General features: G+C 36.2%; 1 protein-coding gene across 1 annotated transcript; it reads left to right on the top strand.

Moving 5' to 3' along the window:
• Positions 1-2,602: 2,602 nt before the first annotated feature.
• LOC114723874 (protein ACTIVITY OF BC1 COMPLEX KINASE 8, chloroplastic) lies at positions 2,603-10,178 on the top strand. Its single transcript, XM_028910110.1, is given in 22 exon segments — positions 2,603-3,262; positions 3,357-3,492; positions 3,862-4,028; positions 4,327-4,348; positions 4,351-4,446; positions 4,641-4,741; positions 4,994-5,092; positions 5,317-5,427; positions 5,529-5,608; positions 5,733-5,802; positions 6,502-6,575; positions 6,677-6,746; positions 6,851-6,939; positions 7,052-7,176; positions 7,686-7,766; positions 7,843-7,903; positions 8,009-8,063; positions 8,147-8,245; positions 8,363-8,452; positions 8,777-8,836; positions 8,942-9,065; positions 9,655-10,178. Coding segments are annotated over 21 exon segments (2,301 nt in total). The 5' UTR covers positions 2,603-2,764; the 3' UTR covers positions 9,059-9,065; positions 9,655-10,178.
• The last annotated feature ends 4,503 nt before the right edge of the window (positions 10,179-14,681 follow it).

The raw sequence follows: 14,681 nt of genomic DNA, 5'->3' as shown, positions 1-14,681 counted from the left end.
TGCTTTGTCTCTCATCGATCACATCAGGATCATCTCAAGGCATCTCCACCCTCAGTCCCCAATTTTCTACTTTTCTGCCAGACTCGGTGCGACCATAAGAAGCTGATGTTCAGCTAAATTAGGATCAGTGAAGGAAATTACACGAAAACAACTCCCCTTGGAATATGTTGTCAAGTCTCACCAGAAAAATATCAGAATTTTGAGCACAAAAGCTATCGAACAGGCTTCTGACATGTGCAGCCCTGCGGAGCCTCATCCGCCATGCATTAATTTTAAAACGCGCATATACTGAACCGGCTCTTAATTGCGCTTCTCTTTGGTCTTGTTCACATCTATCAGGGGAATTTAAATGAATAAATTAAAGTACGTCCTGAGAATTCACTGTTCTTCTTGCACTATTTTTTTCTTGTTTGACTAAGTCGAGTCAAAACTACAATCATTTGTGATTAAGAATAAACCGGTGTGATACCTACTTTTTGCCATTAAAAGCCTCTAAACCAGGACAAGCTTGGTGTGTGTTTGAACACGTGTTTTTTTGCACAAGCTGCTATGAAAAGGTACAACTTTCGATTCTAAATATAAGAATTAATTGACTAATTTAAATTGATTAAGAAAATAAGTTAAGTTAGTTATTTGTAATAAATAGGTATTGTTTTTCTTAAAATATTTTTACTAATCAAGTTTATTAGCTAGAACTACTATTATTAGAATGACTATTTTGAAAATAAATAAATAAATATGAGAGACAAAATAGATTAGGATCGTATATTTAAGATTAAAATAAAAGTTAAACAAGATTTTATATTAAAGACCGGAGGAGGTAGTAGCATATATATCTACACAGATGGAGTTTGGGGTGTTGTGTCCAAATAATACACTCTTGATTGCTGATGACAAGGGAACCAGAAAAATTACCTAATAATGTGCGCCCTACCTGTGGTTGTTGAGAAGAAAACCAGCATGCACGCATATATATACAAACACGTATATGTATATATACATGTCATAATGATCCATCTGTATATAATACTGATCTTGAAGTTAAAGTAGGCAGGCTAGCTTGCATACAGTAGATGCATATGAAAGTAATAAGTTTTTGCTAAATCCAAAATCATTGCCTGTTTAAGTTAAAAAAAACAAATCTCTTGTTTCGAGTTTGGTGAAAGTAGCCTTAGGTTGGTGAAAGTTGAGTGTTATAGATTAATTACGGCGCGCGTTCATCCATATTGTTTGATAGATCTGTGTGGGGTTAGTTGTTGATACAGCCACGTCGGCACGGCCGGGCATGAGGAGTGAGATAACTCATAACGTCATGGATTTATGACTGGGAATAGCATATGCGCTTGTGCTTATGGTGGATGCCCTGGGATTATTGACAAGTACTAAAAACAATTTGCAGAAGTTGAAACTACGTTGCCCGTCTTACTTGCATATATAGTTTATTACTACTTCATTTGTTTATTTGCAACTATCTGCAAATCTGACTATTGCCGGCTTTTGGTCTTTTGCACAGATTGCTCGGAAGTCAGCTAACATCGCAATCGCATTGCATGGGAAGGCGAAAAAAAAAAAGGAGAAACAGAGAGATGGTATGCGATTGATGGCACAAAACTCGAGACAAATTACAGCAGATAATAAAAACAATCTGCAACATGAAATCAAGCACGTATTGAAATTAACAAGTGTATTTGCAGTGATAATAAAGAACGGCGGCCTAAAAATAACACTTCTGCCATGGGGCAAATTGCAGCAAATGCAAGTTTTTGTATTTTTATTTTCTTTGGGTAGTATCCCAAATTGCTCGGGGTCACCGCAGCAAACGAGTTAAGGATTTAGCATGATATCTTTGCACGCAATTGCATATAATGTATTGCACCTAAAAAAAATTGCATATAATGTATGTATTCATTAGTCTGCAAAATGGATAATACAACCTAATAATTCTTTTTGTTTTTCCTCAATTAATTATTTTTTGGTTGACCTCGCTTAAGTTTGATGATATTTGGGGTATGCGCGCATGTTACAACCTAATGATTATTGAAATTTATGAATTTTAAAAAAATCATATTGTCAAAAGAATTATTAAATCCTAAAAGTAAGCCTTAAAACCCTAAATTTAAGGTTTTAACCAATAGTCCTTCAACCGAAGATATTCATAAAATTTAAAAATTGAAAAAGGCTCAATTTGGGTTTAAAGCAGATCGGATATTTTTTATTGGGCCAATCATAATGGGTCAAACAATAAAGCCCAATCTCTTAGGAGCCCATCTAGCAACCCAAATATCTTCGAACGGCCTCGTCCCTTTTTTTTTTTTGGGTGAAGGAACGGCCTCGTCCCTTAGTGAAACCGCAAACGGGCTCCCGAACACGTAAGCTTAAAGCGTACAAACAAATTCCACGCCAGCTAAAGCCTCCCGGCGCCTGCAGAGCCGTTGCGTGGCTCACTTGAGCCCGGGACAAACCGCGAAACTCATTACCAATGAAAGTCTCCCATACCTCGATGGCTCATCTTAATGCTTGCCACGTGTCCTCTTTATCTCCACCCTTTCCCTCCTTCCCTTCTTTTCTCTTTCTCCCTTCCCTTGTTCCTTGTCTGTTTTCATTTTTACTCTGTCTGCTTTCGCATTTCTGTCTTGCTTGCTTCCACCCTTCCCACTGTCCCATACGGTTCCACTTCGGCTCTTCCCGTCCGTTTCTATGCACCTAAACCGCCATGAAAGTTAGGTTTATAGTTTGATTCTGACCATCCTAATAAGTATCAATTATGGCTTCGGCTGCTCTACCGTTACCGCCACTCCATTTTCTTTCCTCACAGATTACTCCTCGACGTCGTCTTGCTGTCTCTAGGTTTTATACGGTTGAGTCTATTTCTGGGCGCACGAGGTACAGGGTGGCTATTCGTACGCGAATCCGCGCCAGCAAAGAAGAAGCGGCTTTGCTTGAAGAGAGAGAGAAGGAATTAGTTGAGAGAGTAAATGATATAGAATGGAGTGGCAATGGAGCATCTGGTACTAGCGGGAGTAATTATGGTAGCAATGGATCCATAAAGGGATACGTTAATGGTAGCTTGGGCGTGGTAGAGAGTGAGAGTGGGATCAACAACGGAAGCTTGGTGAAGTATGTGAATGAAAACGGTGCAGCGGCGAAAATTGTGGAAGATGTCGAAGCCTCCGAACTGAAGGAGGATGGAAGGAAGAGAAGGATAGAGGAGATTGGCAATGAAGAGGCCTGGTTCAAAAAATCTGGGGCAGACAAGGTCGAGGTACGAGTCTTCGATGTTGTTTGATGCTCTGGGCTCTGATTATCATCGCTTTATTTGAGACTCCTTTAGTTAGACGGAGATGTGAATTTTGCAGGTCGCAGTTGCACCTGGAGGCCGTTGGAGTAGATTCAAAACGTACTCGACAATTCAGAGAACCTTGGAAATTTGGGGATTTGTGATAACATTTATCTTTAAGGCTTGGTGGAACAACCAGAAGTTCTCTTACAAAGGTTCGTGAGCTGTATATTGTGATTATTGTGAGCTTTGGAGTGGGCATTATGTGCCTTACAAACTAATTCATTTTCTCTGAGTCCTATAGAATATAGATCGCTATGAACTAAAATTCAGGAAGTAGCTGTAAAAGTTATAGCAGGTTAATTATGCTTCTTGCTACACAATTAACTTCGCCTCAACAGTTAACCTCACTGACATCATGAAATTGTTTCTTCGGGGGATGGTCTAGTTACAGTGTTCATTTTATTTATTATCCATACTTCATGTTTTAAGACTTTATACTAACGACAGATAACTCTTGCGATACATGAAGTGTTTTTCACCGAAATTCTTTTGGGGCATTGATTCAAAGTCATTATTTGCAGGAGGAATGACTGACGAAAAGAAAACCTTGAGACGAAAGACCCTTGCCAAGTGGCTGAAGGAAAGCATTCTGAGACTAGGTCCAACTTTTATCAAAATTGGCCAGCAGTTCTCCACAAGGGTGGACATTCTTCCACAAGAATATGTTGACCAATTATCGGAACTACAGGTCTTTATTTTGAACGCCATTTTTAAGATTAATTCTTGGAATGAAATATCATGAACTTGCTTTTGTTGTGTCACCTTTTTTATATTTTATTATTGATTATACGTTGTCATCTACACTTGAATCTGAGTTATTAGATGTTCATCTTATCCATCTAGCGTCACATATCTGGCGCACTAAGAAATCTGACGACAAAATACATGACGGAAAAATGATAGTTATACCAAGTTAATGACCGAGAGAGAAAATTATGCTGAGGTTGTATTTGTTTGGGACCTAAGCTCCTTGTTACTGGGTCCAGGATCAAGTCCCCCCTTTCCCTCAGAGACTGCTTTGGCTATTGTTGAAGAAGAGCTTGGAGCACCTGTAGGTGTCGTCTTTGATCGATTTGACTATGAACCAATTGCTGCTGCAAGTCTTGGTAATCATAATTTAACTTTGCATGTATTTCTAATGGTGCATATGTGAAATCAATATTGAACCAAGAAGAAGTGAAGGTAAGTTTTTTCTTTCCTTTTTTTTTTTTTTGAGCTGAAGAAGTGAACGTAAGTTACTGGTGTTTTATTTGATAAGAAGACAAGAATATCGATGTCTTCCATTTTTTCCCCAATGCAGGTCAGGTTCACCGTGCAAAATTAAAGGGACAGGAGGTTGTTGTTAAAGTGCAAAGGCCTGGTCTCAAAGGTCTTTTTGATATTGATCTTAAAAACCTCAGGGTTAGTGTTATAGCCTATCATAACATTTCATATGACCTACTGGTGATGCGTGCATAAGTGATGTTTCTTCAAGATATCATATATTAACTTGTTCATGCTCCGAAATCTCTGTGTGTGTGTGTTGGGCTTCTCTCTTCATTACCTATATCATACTGAGATGTTTGCATGGATAGGCGCACACACATACCTTTATTGTGAGGTTTCTGTGCCCTAAGTGTCAAACACTGACACTTAAGCCTGTGTTTTCTCCAGGTTATTGCTGAATATCTTCAAAAGGTTGATCCAAAATCAGATGGGGCAAAAAGGGACTGGGTTGCTATTTATGATGAGTGTGCCTCTGTCTTATATGAGGTGATGACAATCTACTAATGGCATCTAATAAAGAAGCCTGTTGGTTGATTAAGAGGTTATTTTATTCAAACATGTAAAAACATCTAATAAAAAAGCCTGGGGGATGATTAAGGTTGTACATTAATGGATATTATTCCTGCTTCAGTATGATGCATTTGCAATTCATGTGCTCCAACACATTCTCAACTTTCTCTTTTAATGCAATGTGAATTGACATCTTTCAGGAGATTGACTACACCAAGGAAGCTACTAATGCAGAGCTCTTTGCTAGTAACTTTGAAAACATGGAATATGTCAAAGTTCCTACAATCTTCTGGGATTATACCACACCGCAGGTTTAACCTTTGTTGTCCATGGATGCAGCCAAGTGCATCTTTCTTGTTTGAGATCTAATCTTGTTCTTATCTATTCATTTCTAACTTGATATCAAATGCAGGTCCTGACAATGGAGTATGTTCCAGGGATTAAAATAAACAAAATACAAGCTTTAGATCAGCTTGGGGTTGACCGCCAAAGGTTTGTGGAACCTCTTTGTTTTCTATGTTGAAATCCCTAGTAACATGTTATGTTTTACTTGTATAATTTGAGGCTTAGAATAACGTCTAATTTAAAACAATTAAAATATTGCTCTCTTTTACAGGTTAGGGCGATATGCGGTTGAGTCATACTTGGAACAGATTCTATCACATGGTTTCTTCCATGCTGACCCAGTGAGTTCTCGATGATAACATTGATTAGCAATTTTAGATTTGTCTTTTGTGTGCACGCCTGTGTATTTTAAATTGTCTGGCATATTTGTTTGGTAGAACCAACATATGAAGTTTACTATCTTTGAATGTGCTCTTATGTGTCAACATTCAAGCCTCTGTTGCCTATAGTACTAGCACTGTGCTACTTAGATATTTTGGACTTCTGTAAGTCTTTTTTTGATATGCTTAGAATAACATTTATATGGTAAAATGCCCCTTGCCCCTGCCTTTCCCCAAAATGTGCACCATGAGGCTAACTTTTGCATTGGCTGTGGCTTTCGGAAACCTTCCCACGCCTCTGCCACTGCTTTGGAGGCCTATACCTCTTAGAAATTATGAAACAAAGATTGTCCTTCTGATATTGTCTAAGACTGCTCCCCTGCTGGCCATTAATGGTGGCAACTTGGTGTTAGGCTCCATAATCGAGTGCAGCTTGCACACCACAAGACACTTGTGTTCTTATGCCATTTGTTTAAACATAAGTAGCTATTGTTCCCAACTTTACGTGTGCGCGCGCGCACACACACACATTTGTCTTTTACTCCTGATAATGTTAGAATGAGGAATCTTCAATTCTTATGCTGCATGGTTATTACTCTGGAAATTTGACACTTGGTGCCATACCTTGTCCGTAATTACAATTTGTTCACATTCTTGCAGCATCCTGGAAATATTGCAGTTGATGATGTCAATGGTGGCAGATTGATATTTTATGATTTTGGAATGATGGGAAGGTTTATAATTAATCTCACGCTATTTAAAACATGAATGTAAAATGAATACAATTTTTAACCTTGGTAGATGATTCACATTTCGTCTGTATTGCACCTTACAGTATAAGTCCAAACATCCGAGAAGGTTTGCTTGAAGCATTTTATGGCGTTTATGAGAAAAATCCAGATAAGGTTTTTGTTTTTCTATGAACGGTGTCCTATCATGCTTTGAATACTGTAATGTAAAATCCCATGCTTAGTTTATATTACTAAATGAATCTTCTGGCTTGATTTAGGTCCTTCAAGCAATGATTCAAATGGGTGTTCTTGTCCCCACTGGAGATATGACTGCTGTTAGACGAACAGCACAATTCTTCCTCAACAGGTAGCCTGCTGAATCCGGAGGATTTTTAGAAGTCTAAGTTTAAATTTTTCCAAATGCTAGGCCAAGCAACTTTCATGGAGAATTTCTGACCTTGAGTTCTAATACTCCTCAGTTTTGAAGAGCGTCTAGCTGCACAAAGGAGGGAGAGAGAGACAGCAACAACTGAACTTGGATTCAAAAAGCCATTGAGCAAGGAGGAAAAAATAATGAAAAAGAAAGAACGCTTGGCTGCTATTGGTAATTTACCTGGTGTAATTGTATGAGGTTCTTTAGGTTTATACTTCATGCTATTCAATCAATGCATGTAAAGCATGTGACAATCAATAATCATTATTTAACATGTGAGGAAGCAAACGCGCATATGTCAGGGAAGATTATTTAGCATTCATGTTATAGCCCTCCTAGCCTTGTTTTGTTCCATTCATTTTATATTTAGTTATTACTGAATTTTTATCCAGCAGCTTACATGTAGGTGAGGATCTTATGTACAGTTTTTTGAGTTATTGTATACGTTAGGTTTATCATTTGGTGGGTTTTCATACAAAAATAATAGGATTTTCAATTTTGACCATGGAATTGGACATGCCTCAGATTAACTATAAGCATTATGTCTTGCATCTGGACATCTGGTCTTTAAATTATTTGGGTGTTATGTTCTTAGTTAAATAACATTTTTTAATCAATAGACTTTATTTTAGTGTGAGAAAAGGTTGCTTACCATTCATAGCCGTCTTGTTTTATACCAGGTGAAGATTTATTATCCATTGCTGCTGACCAGCCCTTCCGGTTTCCTGCGACATTCACATTTGTTGTCCGAGCCTTTTCTGGTAAATATAATCTAGGATAATTCATCGATTTTTCATGCTATGATATTAATTCAAAGACCTAATGTTCCTTTTGTAGTGTTGGATGGCATTGGCAAGGGGCTTGACCCACGATTTGATATTACTGAGATTGCCAAACCGTGAGTATTGTTTTTATGGATTATAAATTTTCTATCTTTTTAAATGTCAATTTTAAGCCTTTATTTTTTGCATGCTTAACATATCTATCCTGCTTTGCCTTCTAGTTATGCTTTGGAGTTGCTAAGATTTCGTGAAGCAGGGGTTGAAGTTATCCTAAAGGCAATGAAAAATTTCGTCTTCTGTGCTTGAATTCAGTATCCTCGTAGGATTTGTTTTCTCATATCCATCTTGTAGATGTGCAGGACTTCAGGAAGAGGTGGGACAAACAGTCTCAAGCATTTTATAACTTATTTAGACAGGCTGACAGAGTTGAAAGGCTTGCTGACATAATCCAAAGACTGGTAATACTCAGATTTTAACTGATATAATTTGAACTGCTTATTTAATGAGTATCTATTGCTTGGTCTTTGACTTCTGGTATTCCAGACCTCTGCTTACTGCATTTAATTTTTACACAGGAGCAAGGTGATCTGAAGCTCCGAGTTCGAGCTCTGGAATCTGAGAGAGCATTTCAACGTGTTGCCACTGTCCAGAAAACAATAGGGAATGTGAGTCAAGCTGGCCTTTAACTTCGTGGAATTATAAAGTTTACTTCTCACCTGTGATGAGTCTGTTCTACAGTTCTACTTACTAGATGTTCATATATTTATTTTCGGTGGCGTATGCATGTCCTGTAAGTGGCTAATGGATGTGCATAATTTGTTTGTACTTGACACAACTGTATTGCATTTATACATGTATTCACAGTAATCCCCACACGTATTTTCTATACCCATTTGATGTAGTTATGATATTATCTGAGAAAAAAATCAGAAAGACCTCGAGGCAATGACATGATGCATATTCACTTTACCATCGCTATCAATTGACAGGGTGTTGCTGCCGGAAGTTTAATAAATCTTGCAACAGTTTTGTATCTCAGTTCAATTCGCGTGAGCTTTCTTGCTACCTTTTCTTTGTTGAGGTCATTAGCTAGTCAATTAATTGAGTCTTTGATCTTACTTTCTCATTCCTCTGTTACTTGTTATCTTTTTCAGGTACCTGCCATCATAGCATATGCTTTGTGTGCATTTTTCAGTTTTCAAGTTCTCATTGGCATTGTGAAGGTCAGGAAGCTAGATGAACGGGAACAGTTGATAGCAGGGACAGCTTAATCAACCAGTAAGTGGATAGTAACGGATTCTCAACTGTCAGTATGATCATTGCTTTCACTTGCCTTGGATAATTCTTTTAACGAAAGACTAGTCCTCTTTGTTTGCCATTTTGGAGGGGAATGATGTTATTTGCTAAAGTGAATGACTGACGAATTCATATTTGAGATGTGTATATGTTAAATCTTTGTCAGGTTTGAGGGCCTATTATTTAATTTATTGTTGTGTTCTATTGTCTTAAGAGGCACAGCTGAGTTGATGTGCTCAACCGTGGGGATACCCCACTATCCAAGTGTGAGGGAATTCAAGCACTTCGTTAAGATTAAAATTAAATTCAATACAGTGGATTTCAAGATTGTGAAAGTTTTGAATACTTAGCCGCTTGTGCTTATCTGATATGATGCCAGCATACCAAATACCTCCCAAGATAATATTAATATACATATAATTAAAACTGGTCAAGGACTCTTTAGCTTTCCATGATTTGCTGTATGTAATTAAATCTGCGGCCAGGTCCTTCAACACTCTATCCGGTATCCTTTTCTGGCTTTTTAAATTTTGTTTTTCGTTTCCATTTTCTTTGACTGGGTCCATTGCAGAAGTAGGATGGATACTGTAGCTCGTGCTGGTGCTACTTACTAGTCGACTTCCAGGATGAGAATATGGTCAAGAGCTCAAAGAAAGCTAAATTCAACCTTTTGAAAAGACGTCAACTTATGCAAAAAATTTCAGCCGGCAAACTATACGTTGTGACTTGTGAGGCTTCCTACAGGCTCAAGGCTTCTGTTTGTTATCCCGTTAAGATATCAGGCACCTATGAGGTTCCCAAATCTTTTTTTTTTTTGGTTGTCAACCTGAGCCCCTTTCCTGGTATATTCACATAATAACAGGTCATAAATTGTATTCTTTACACTTATTCGACGTAGGTTGTTACGTAGGCTTAATGATAAGTTAGCATTTGTTGTAATTAGAACAGGATATAATGCAGCTTCCCACAAAATTTGACGGTGGTAAGCTCATCCTGAAACTGAAGAACATGAATATGTTCGGTGAAAATGTAAGTATATGACATCCCTGTGATGGCTTTAAATTGCAGTTCAAACGACATTTTTGGTTCTTGGTAGTTTACGTGATTGAGGCACAGAGCTTCATGTCGTGAACGCTTCACACCACCTTCATCATTGTGCGCACAGGACCTAATTTAATTCGCTTTGTCCATTTCATATCTGACAAGATCTCCGTCTTAAATTCCGTTGTTTGCTGTTGCTGTTTTCTCTGGTTTGCGTCCATGGAAGAAATGATTTCCTTTTGTTCAGTCTCGTGTCTTTAATGTCACCGTTCCCTAAAATGTCAATATTTAGGTGTATGCATCATGACACAGGAGGACGTAGCACTAGCACAGCAGGAATAAGGACAAGAGCATCCCAAGGAAAGAAGTAGCTCACTAACGCCTGGATGGCTGGTAGTTTATGCAGAAATCCAACATGGGCATGTTCTGTTGTTAGCCAAGCAGACGTAGCAACCCTGGGTTTTCGTGTGAACCAGATATTTGATTCTTTATGGTCGCAATCAACTTATTTGACTTTGAAACTTGGTTTATAAATGGTGATATAATGGAACTAGGGTTATAAAATGTGCAGGAAAAAAAAATAGAGATCAATTTTCTCTTCATATCCAAATAAAGGAAAAAAAATTTTTTTTCTCTTCTTTACTCCTTTAATTTTCTTCTTTCTCTTCTTTGCTCAGGTTAACTGAACCTAAATGAGAGAACAGAAATATCGTACGATGAATCAAGTAGATCTCAAACTCTAAGATCGGGTAAGAAGAAAAATCTCGATTCTAAGGAGTATGTTGGGCTACTGATTAATACAAGTCCCCTTTCACGGGCCCCTTCATTAAAAATGTCAACCACACAACATTAGATTCATATCTGATTTAAAAAAGTCAAAGCGCAATCTATGTAACATTCAAGACGATCAGATTGCATGTAGGAAAGAGGGGAAAGAAACAGGTAAAATGTATTTTACCCCAGATGTTAAAATTAGTGTGTCATCCAATTTTTGGTGAGGTTTTGTACTCTTCTCACAACTGAAATAGGATGTTCGACACAAATTCTCATTCGCAGGATCATTCAATAAACTGGCCTGTGTATAGATTTCAGAATTTTCTGATGAAAAAATAAAGGAAAATTCCATGATTATCAAATAAGTCCGGATGCTTGGTTAGAAACTATTTTTGTCTTTTCGGTTCATTCATTATCTACGTTTGTGGATTTGTGATGAGAAGAAACAAAGGCATAAACTATTAATTGTAAATTTACAATGATTTCCCATATTAACCGCTGTAATGAGTGGATTAGAGTGTTAGGTTTCTCCAACAGGTGCGTAGAATCTAAACCCGAAAAATTATCAGTAAAAACAATGTGTAATAAAAGATCCTTTAAAATTACGAATGTGGGTAATTCTTAACAAGCGCGGCATAATTAAAAAACAAAACCACACAGAAATTTTGTATCATTGTATCTAAGGTAAAGAGTTGGTGTAGATGTAATCTTCATTCTCCAGAACGTTTTCTTCCAACCCACCATTTCCTTTCTTGCACTCAACGCCCTCTTTTCCACACCCACCTCTTCTCTGCAGAACATAATTATATTATAACAATTAATCACTCCAAAGACTTTGAATTAGTTTAAGTAAACACCCGGGCAAAAAAAAAAAAAACCCAAAACAGTGCATCAAATATCAATAATCAGAGAGGGAAAGAGATTCAGAACTCACAACCGAGGAAGAACTGGCAGAACCCACAACTAGTTCACTGTTAACTGCTTCGCCTTGAACAACCAATATGACATTGAAGAGGAACATTAGCAGAATCAGAAACAAAGCTGGTTTCGAGAGTGTCATTGTAGCTTATAGGTATCTAGTTTGAACCTAGAGTCCTGCAATTGGATGTGTGTGATTTAAGTATAGTGTCTCTTATATAACGAAGGTGGTCCGAAAACTTTACAGAGCAGCACCGACGAGAAGATGATATTGTATAGTGCAATAATCTATTATTCAATTGAGAGTTTCAGCTTCTTCTTTGACCTGTCTTCGGATTCCTGAGCATAAAGCTCGGACATCAAGAGCTAGGTTGGCTTCTCTTGGTGTTTTCTCAGTAAATTATAGTTAATAAAAGGACACAAGAAGCTGTGAGAGATCGCTTGCCCAGAGAGTTGTCCACTGCTTTGTTTGATACCCACTTGTTTGTTTCTTTCTTTAAAATTAAAACTGGAACAGTCTCTGCAGTTTCCAAATGCCTTATTACGAACGGCAAATATCAAATTTTCTTATCCATCGGTTAGAATTATGAATCTTTTTGTTTTTGTTAAGATGTCTTCGCAGGCTTTAATCAAGTTGGGATTGTATAAAAAATGTTTTTTTATATACCTTTTTATATAAGATTGTGTCAATTTATCAATTTATAATCCAGCTACAATGTATCTGGCTTATTGTGCTAATCAAATGTTGGAAATTTACTTATTTGATTGAATAATTTAGGTGGTCCAATAGGTATAACTTAAAGAAGAGGGTTACGTTGTGTGTTTGATTTTCCTGTAAATAAAAATATGTAACGCATCGCTCAATCTTTTTCTTAGGGATTCTTATTCTTTTTGTAGGTATTCAATTATATTTTTACGTAAGTTGAATATAGCCCAAGTCAAGCTCAGAGTGGTTAGACCAAACACGCACTTTGATTTTGATGTCAATTATTGTATCGACAGTTAATCAGTAACCACGGCCCAACTTTTAAATGTAAATTACTCTAGTTTTACGTTTTAATTATGATCCTGTTACAGAATAATTGTTGTCGTAAGTACCTTCGCCAACTCCTTTTTCTTCATTATAACCAGAAGAATAATGATTAACAAATGAATTCAATTATATATTGATAAAGCACAAAAATAAATACAGTATCTTGTACTTCTGCTTTTTAAATTTTATAAAACACAAAAGTATGCAATATCAGGATATGATGTGAATGTCAACGTTTGTTGCTGATAAGCACCACTTGGAACCGTATTCCCCGGTGCCAGCACTTATTGTAAAAGCAAATCCCAGTTTTTGACAAATTTTGTGCTTTATAATTTTAATACTAATTGCAGCGTTGAACAGCCAAAACGTTATCCTTCCAATTTGTAACATAATTAAGTGTTTTTTTTTCTTGTGCGTTTGAATGATATCAGTTTCTAATTTAAAAAAATAAATCTAAAATCAGCATCAATCAATCTAAAATATAAAATTTATAATTAATAGGCTTTATCATTCAGTGGTGTAATGCATGAAAAAACTGGATGTAATATATATTTAAATTTAAGTTGATAATGAATGAATAATTATTCCGATTTTTTCTTTTTTGGAAATTTACATTTTGAAAAGGGTGCGCTATAGCCTCACGGAATTGGCATGGTAACTATGGGAAATAGATCTCACAATTATTGAACAATGATTATATATATATATATATATATCGGTGCAGGTATGTATAATCAATTATTTCCATTCTGGTACCCATAGAATATTGAGGACCTTCATTCACCCGTATTTTTAAATAATGCTGTAACATTATTAATACATGTTTTAATCTCGTGAAATGATGTTGTCTGTAAAGTGATAAATAAACATGGTGTGAGATTTTACTTGAGCAACTTCAATGTAAAATATACAAAATGCAATATCATGCAATTCATAAATCATGGATGATATGACTTGTTTTAAATATTGTATCAACGCTGGCCAAAAAAAAAAATTGTGTCAACAATATATGAGGCCACATTAAATATACTAATATTGTTTCCCACGCCACACAAAAAAAAAAAAAAAAGACAAAAAGGTATGGTAGCATGGGCATCCTATCTTGTTCGCTAATTTAGCAGCTATTAATTTTTTTGGGGTGAGAATAGCAGCTATTAAATTTATTAGATTAAGGAACGCTATGAAGATGTTGAGTTTGGAGAAGCTCAGTCCTTGTGCATAGAATCATTCAGAATTTTCTTATACATATATGTGTGTGTAAAGAATCATTCAGAATTTATGCACAAGTAATAATTAAAAAATACCAGTTCCGATTGTAATTATCAGATCTAATTAATTAATTTGAGGAGATTAAAAAAAGTTAAGTTAGTTATTTGTAATAAATATGTGTTTTTTTAAAAATATTTTTACTAATTAAGTGTATTGGCTAGAATTACTATTGTTAGAAGAACTATTTTAGAAAAAAATGTATATATATAAAAAACAAAATTGATTAAGATCTTACATTTAGAATTAAAATAAAAATCAAACAAAATCTTATATTAAAAATATGAGAGGTAATAGTGTATAAGATACTGCAACAATTTAATAACATATAAAATTCCAATACAGCTGTTAAAAAAAACAATACAGCTGCAAGATATATAATAATTAATTATATAAACCCTAAAAATGAATGGTTAGAATTATAACTGTAAAAAATTTCAGGAGGGAAAAGAGTCCCGCGGGTCCGTTAAAGAGCAAATAGCCAAACGCCACATTTACAGGCAGTGGCGCGAGTTTTTATATTTATTGAATTTATGGAAAATGAAAGAGAAGGAAGTAATGGGGAG

The sequence above is a fragment of the Neltuma alba genome, unplaced genomic scaffold, assembly GCF_004799145.2.
Source record: "Neltuma alba isolate B1F8T4 unplaced genomic scaffold, ASM479914v2 tig00012161_pilon, whole genome shotgun sequence".
Classification (NCBI taxonomy): Eukaryota; Viridiplantae; Streptophyta; class Magnoliopsida; order Fabales; family Fabaceae; genus Neltuma; species Neltuma alba.
The sequence above is the reverse complement of the archived record's forward strand: the minus strand, read 5'-3'. Positions and strand labels throughout refer to the sequence as shown.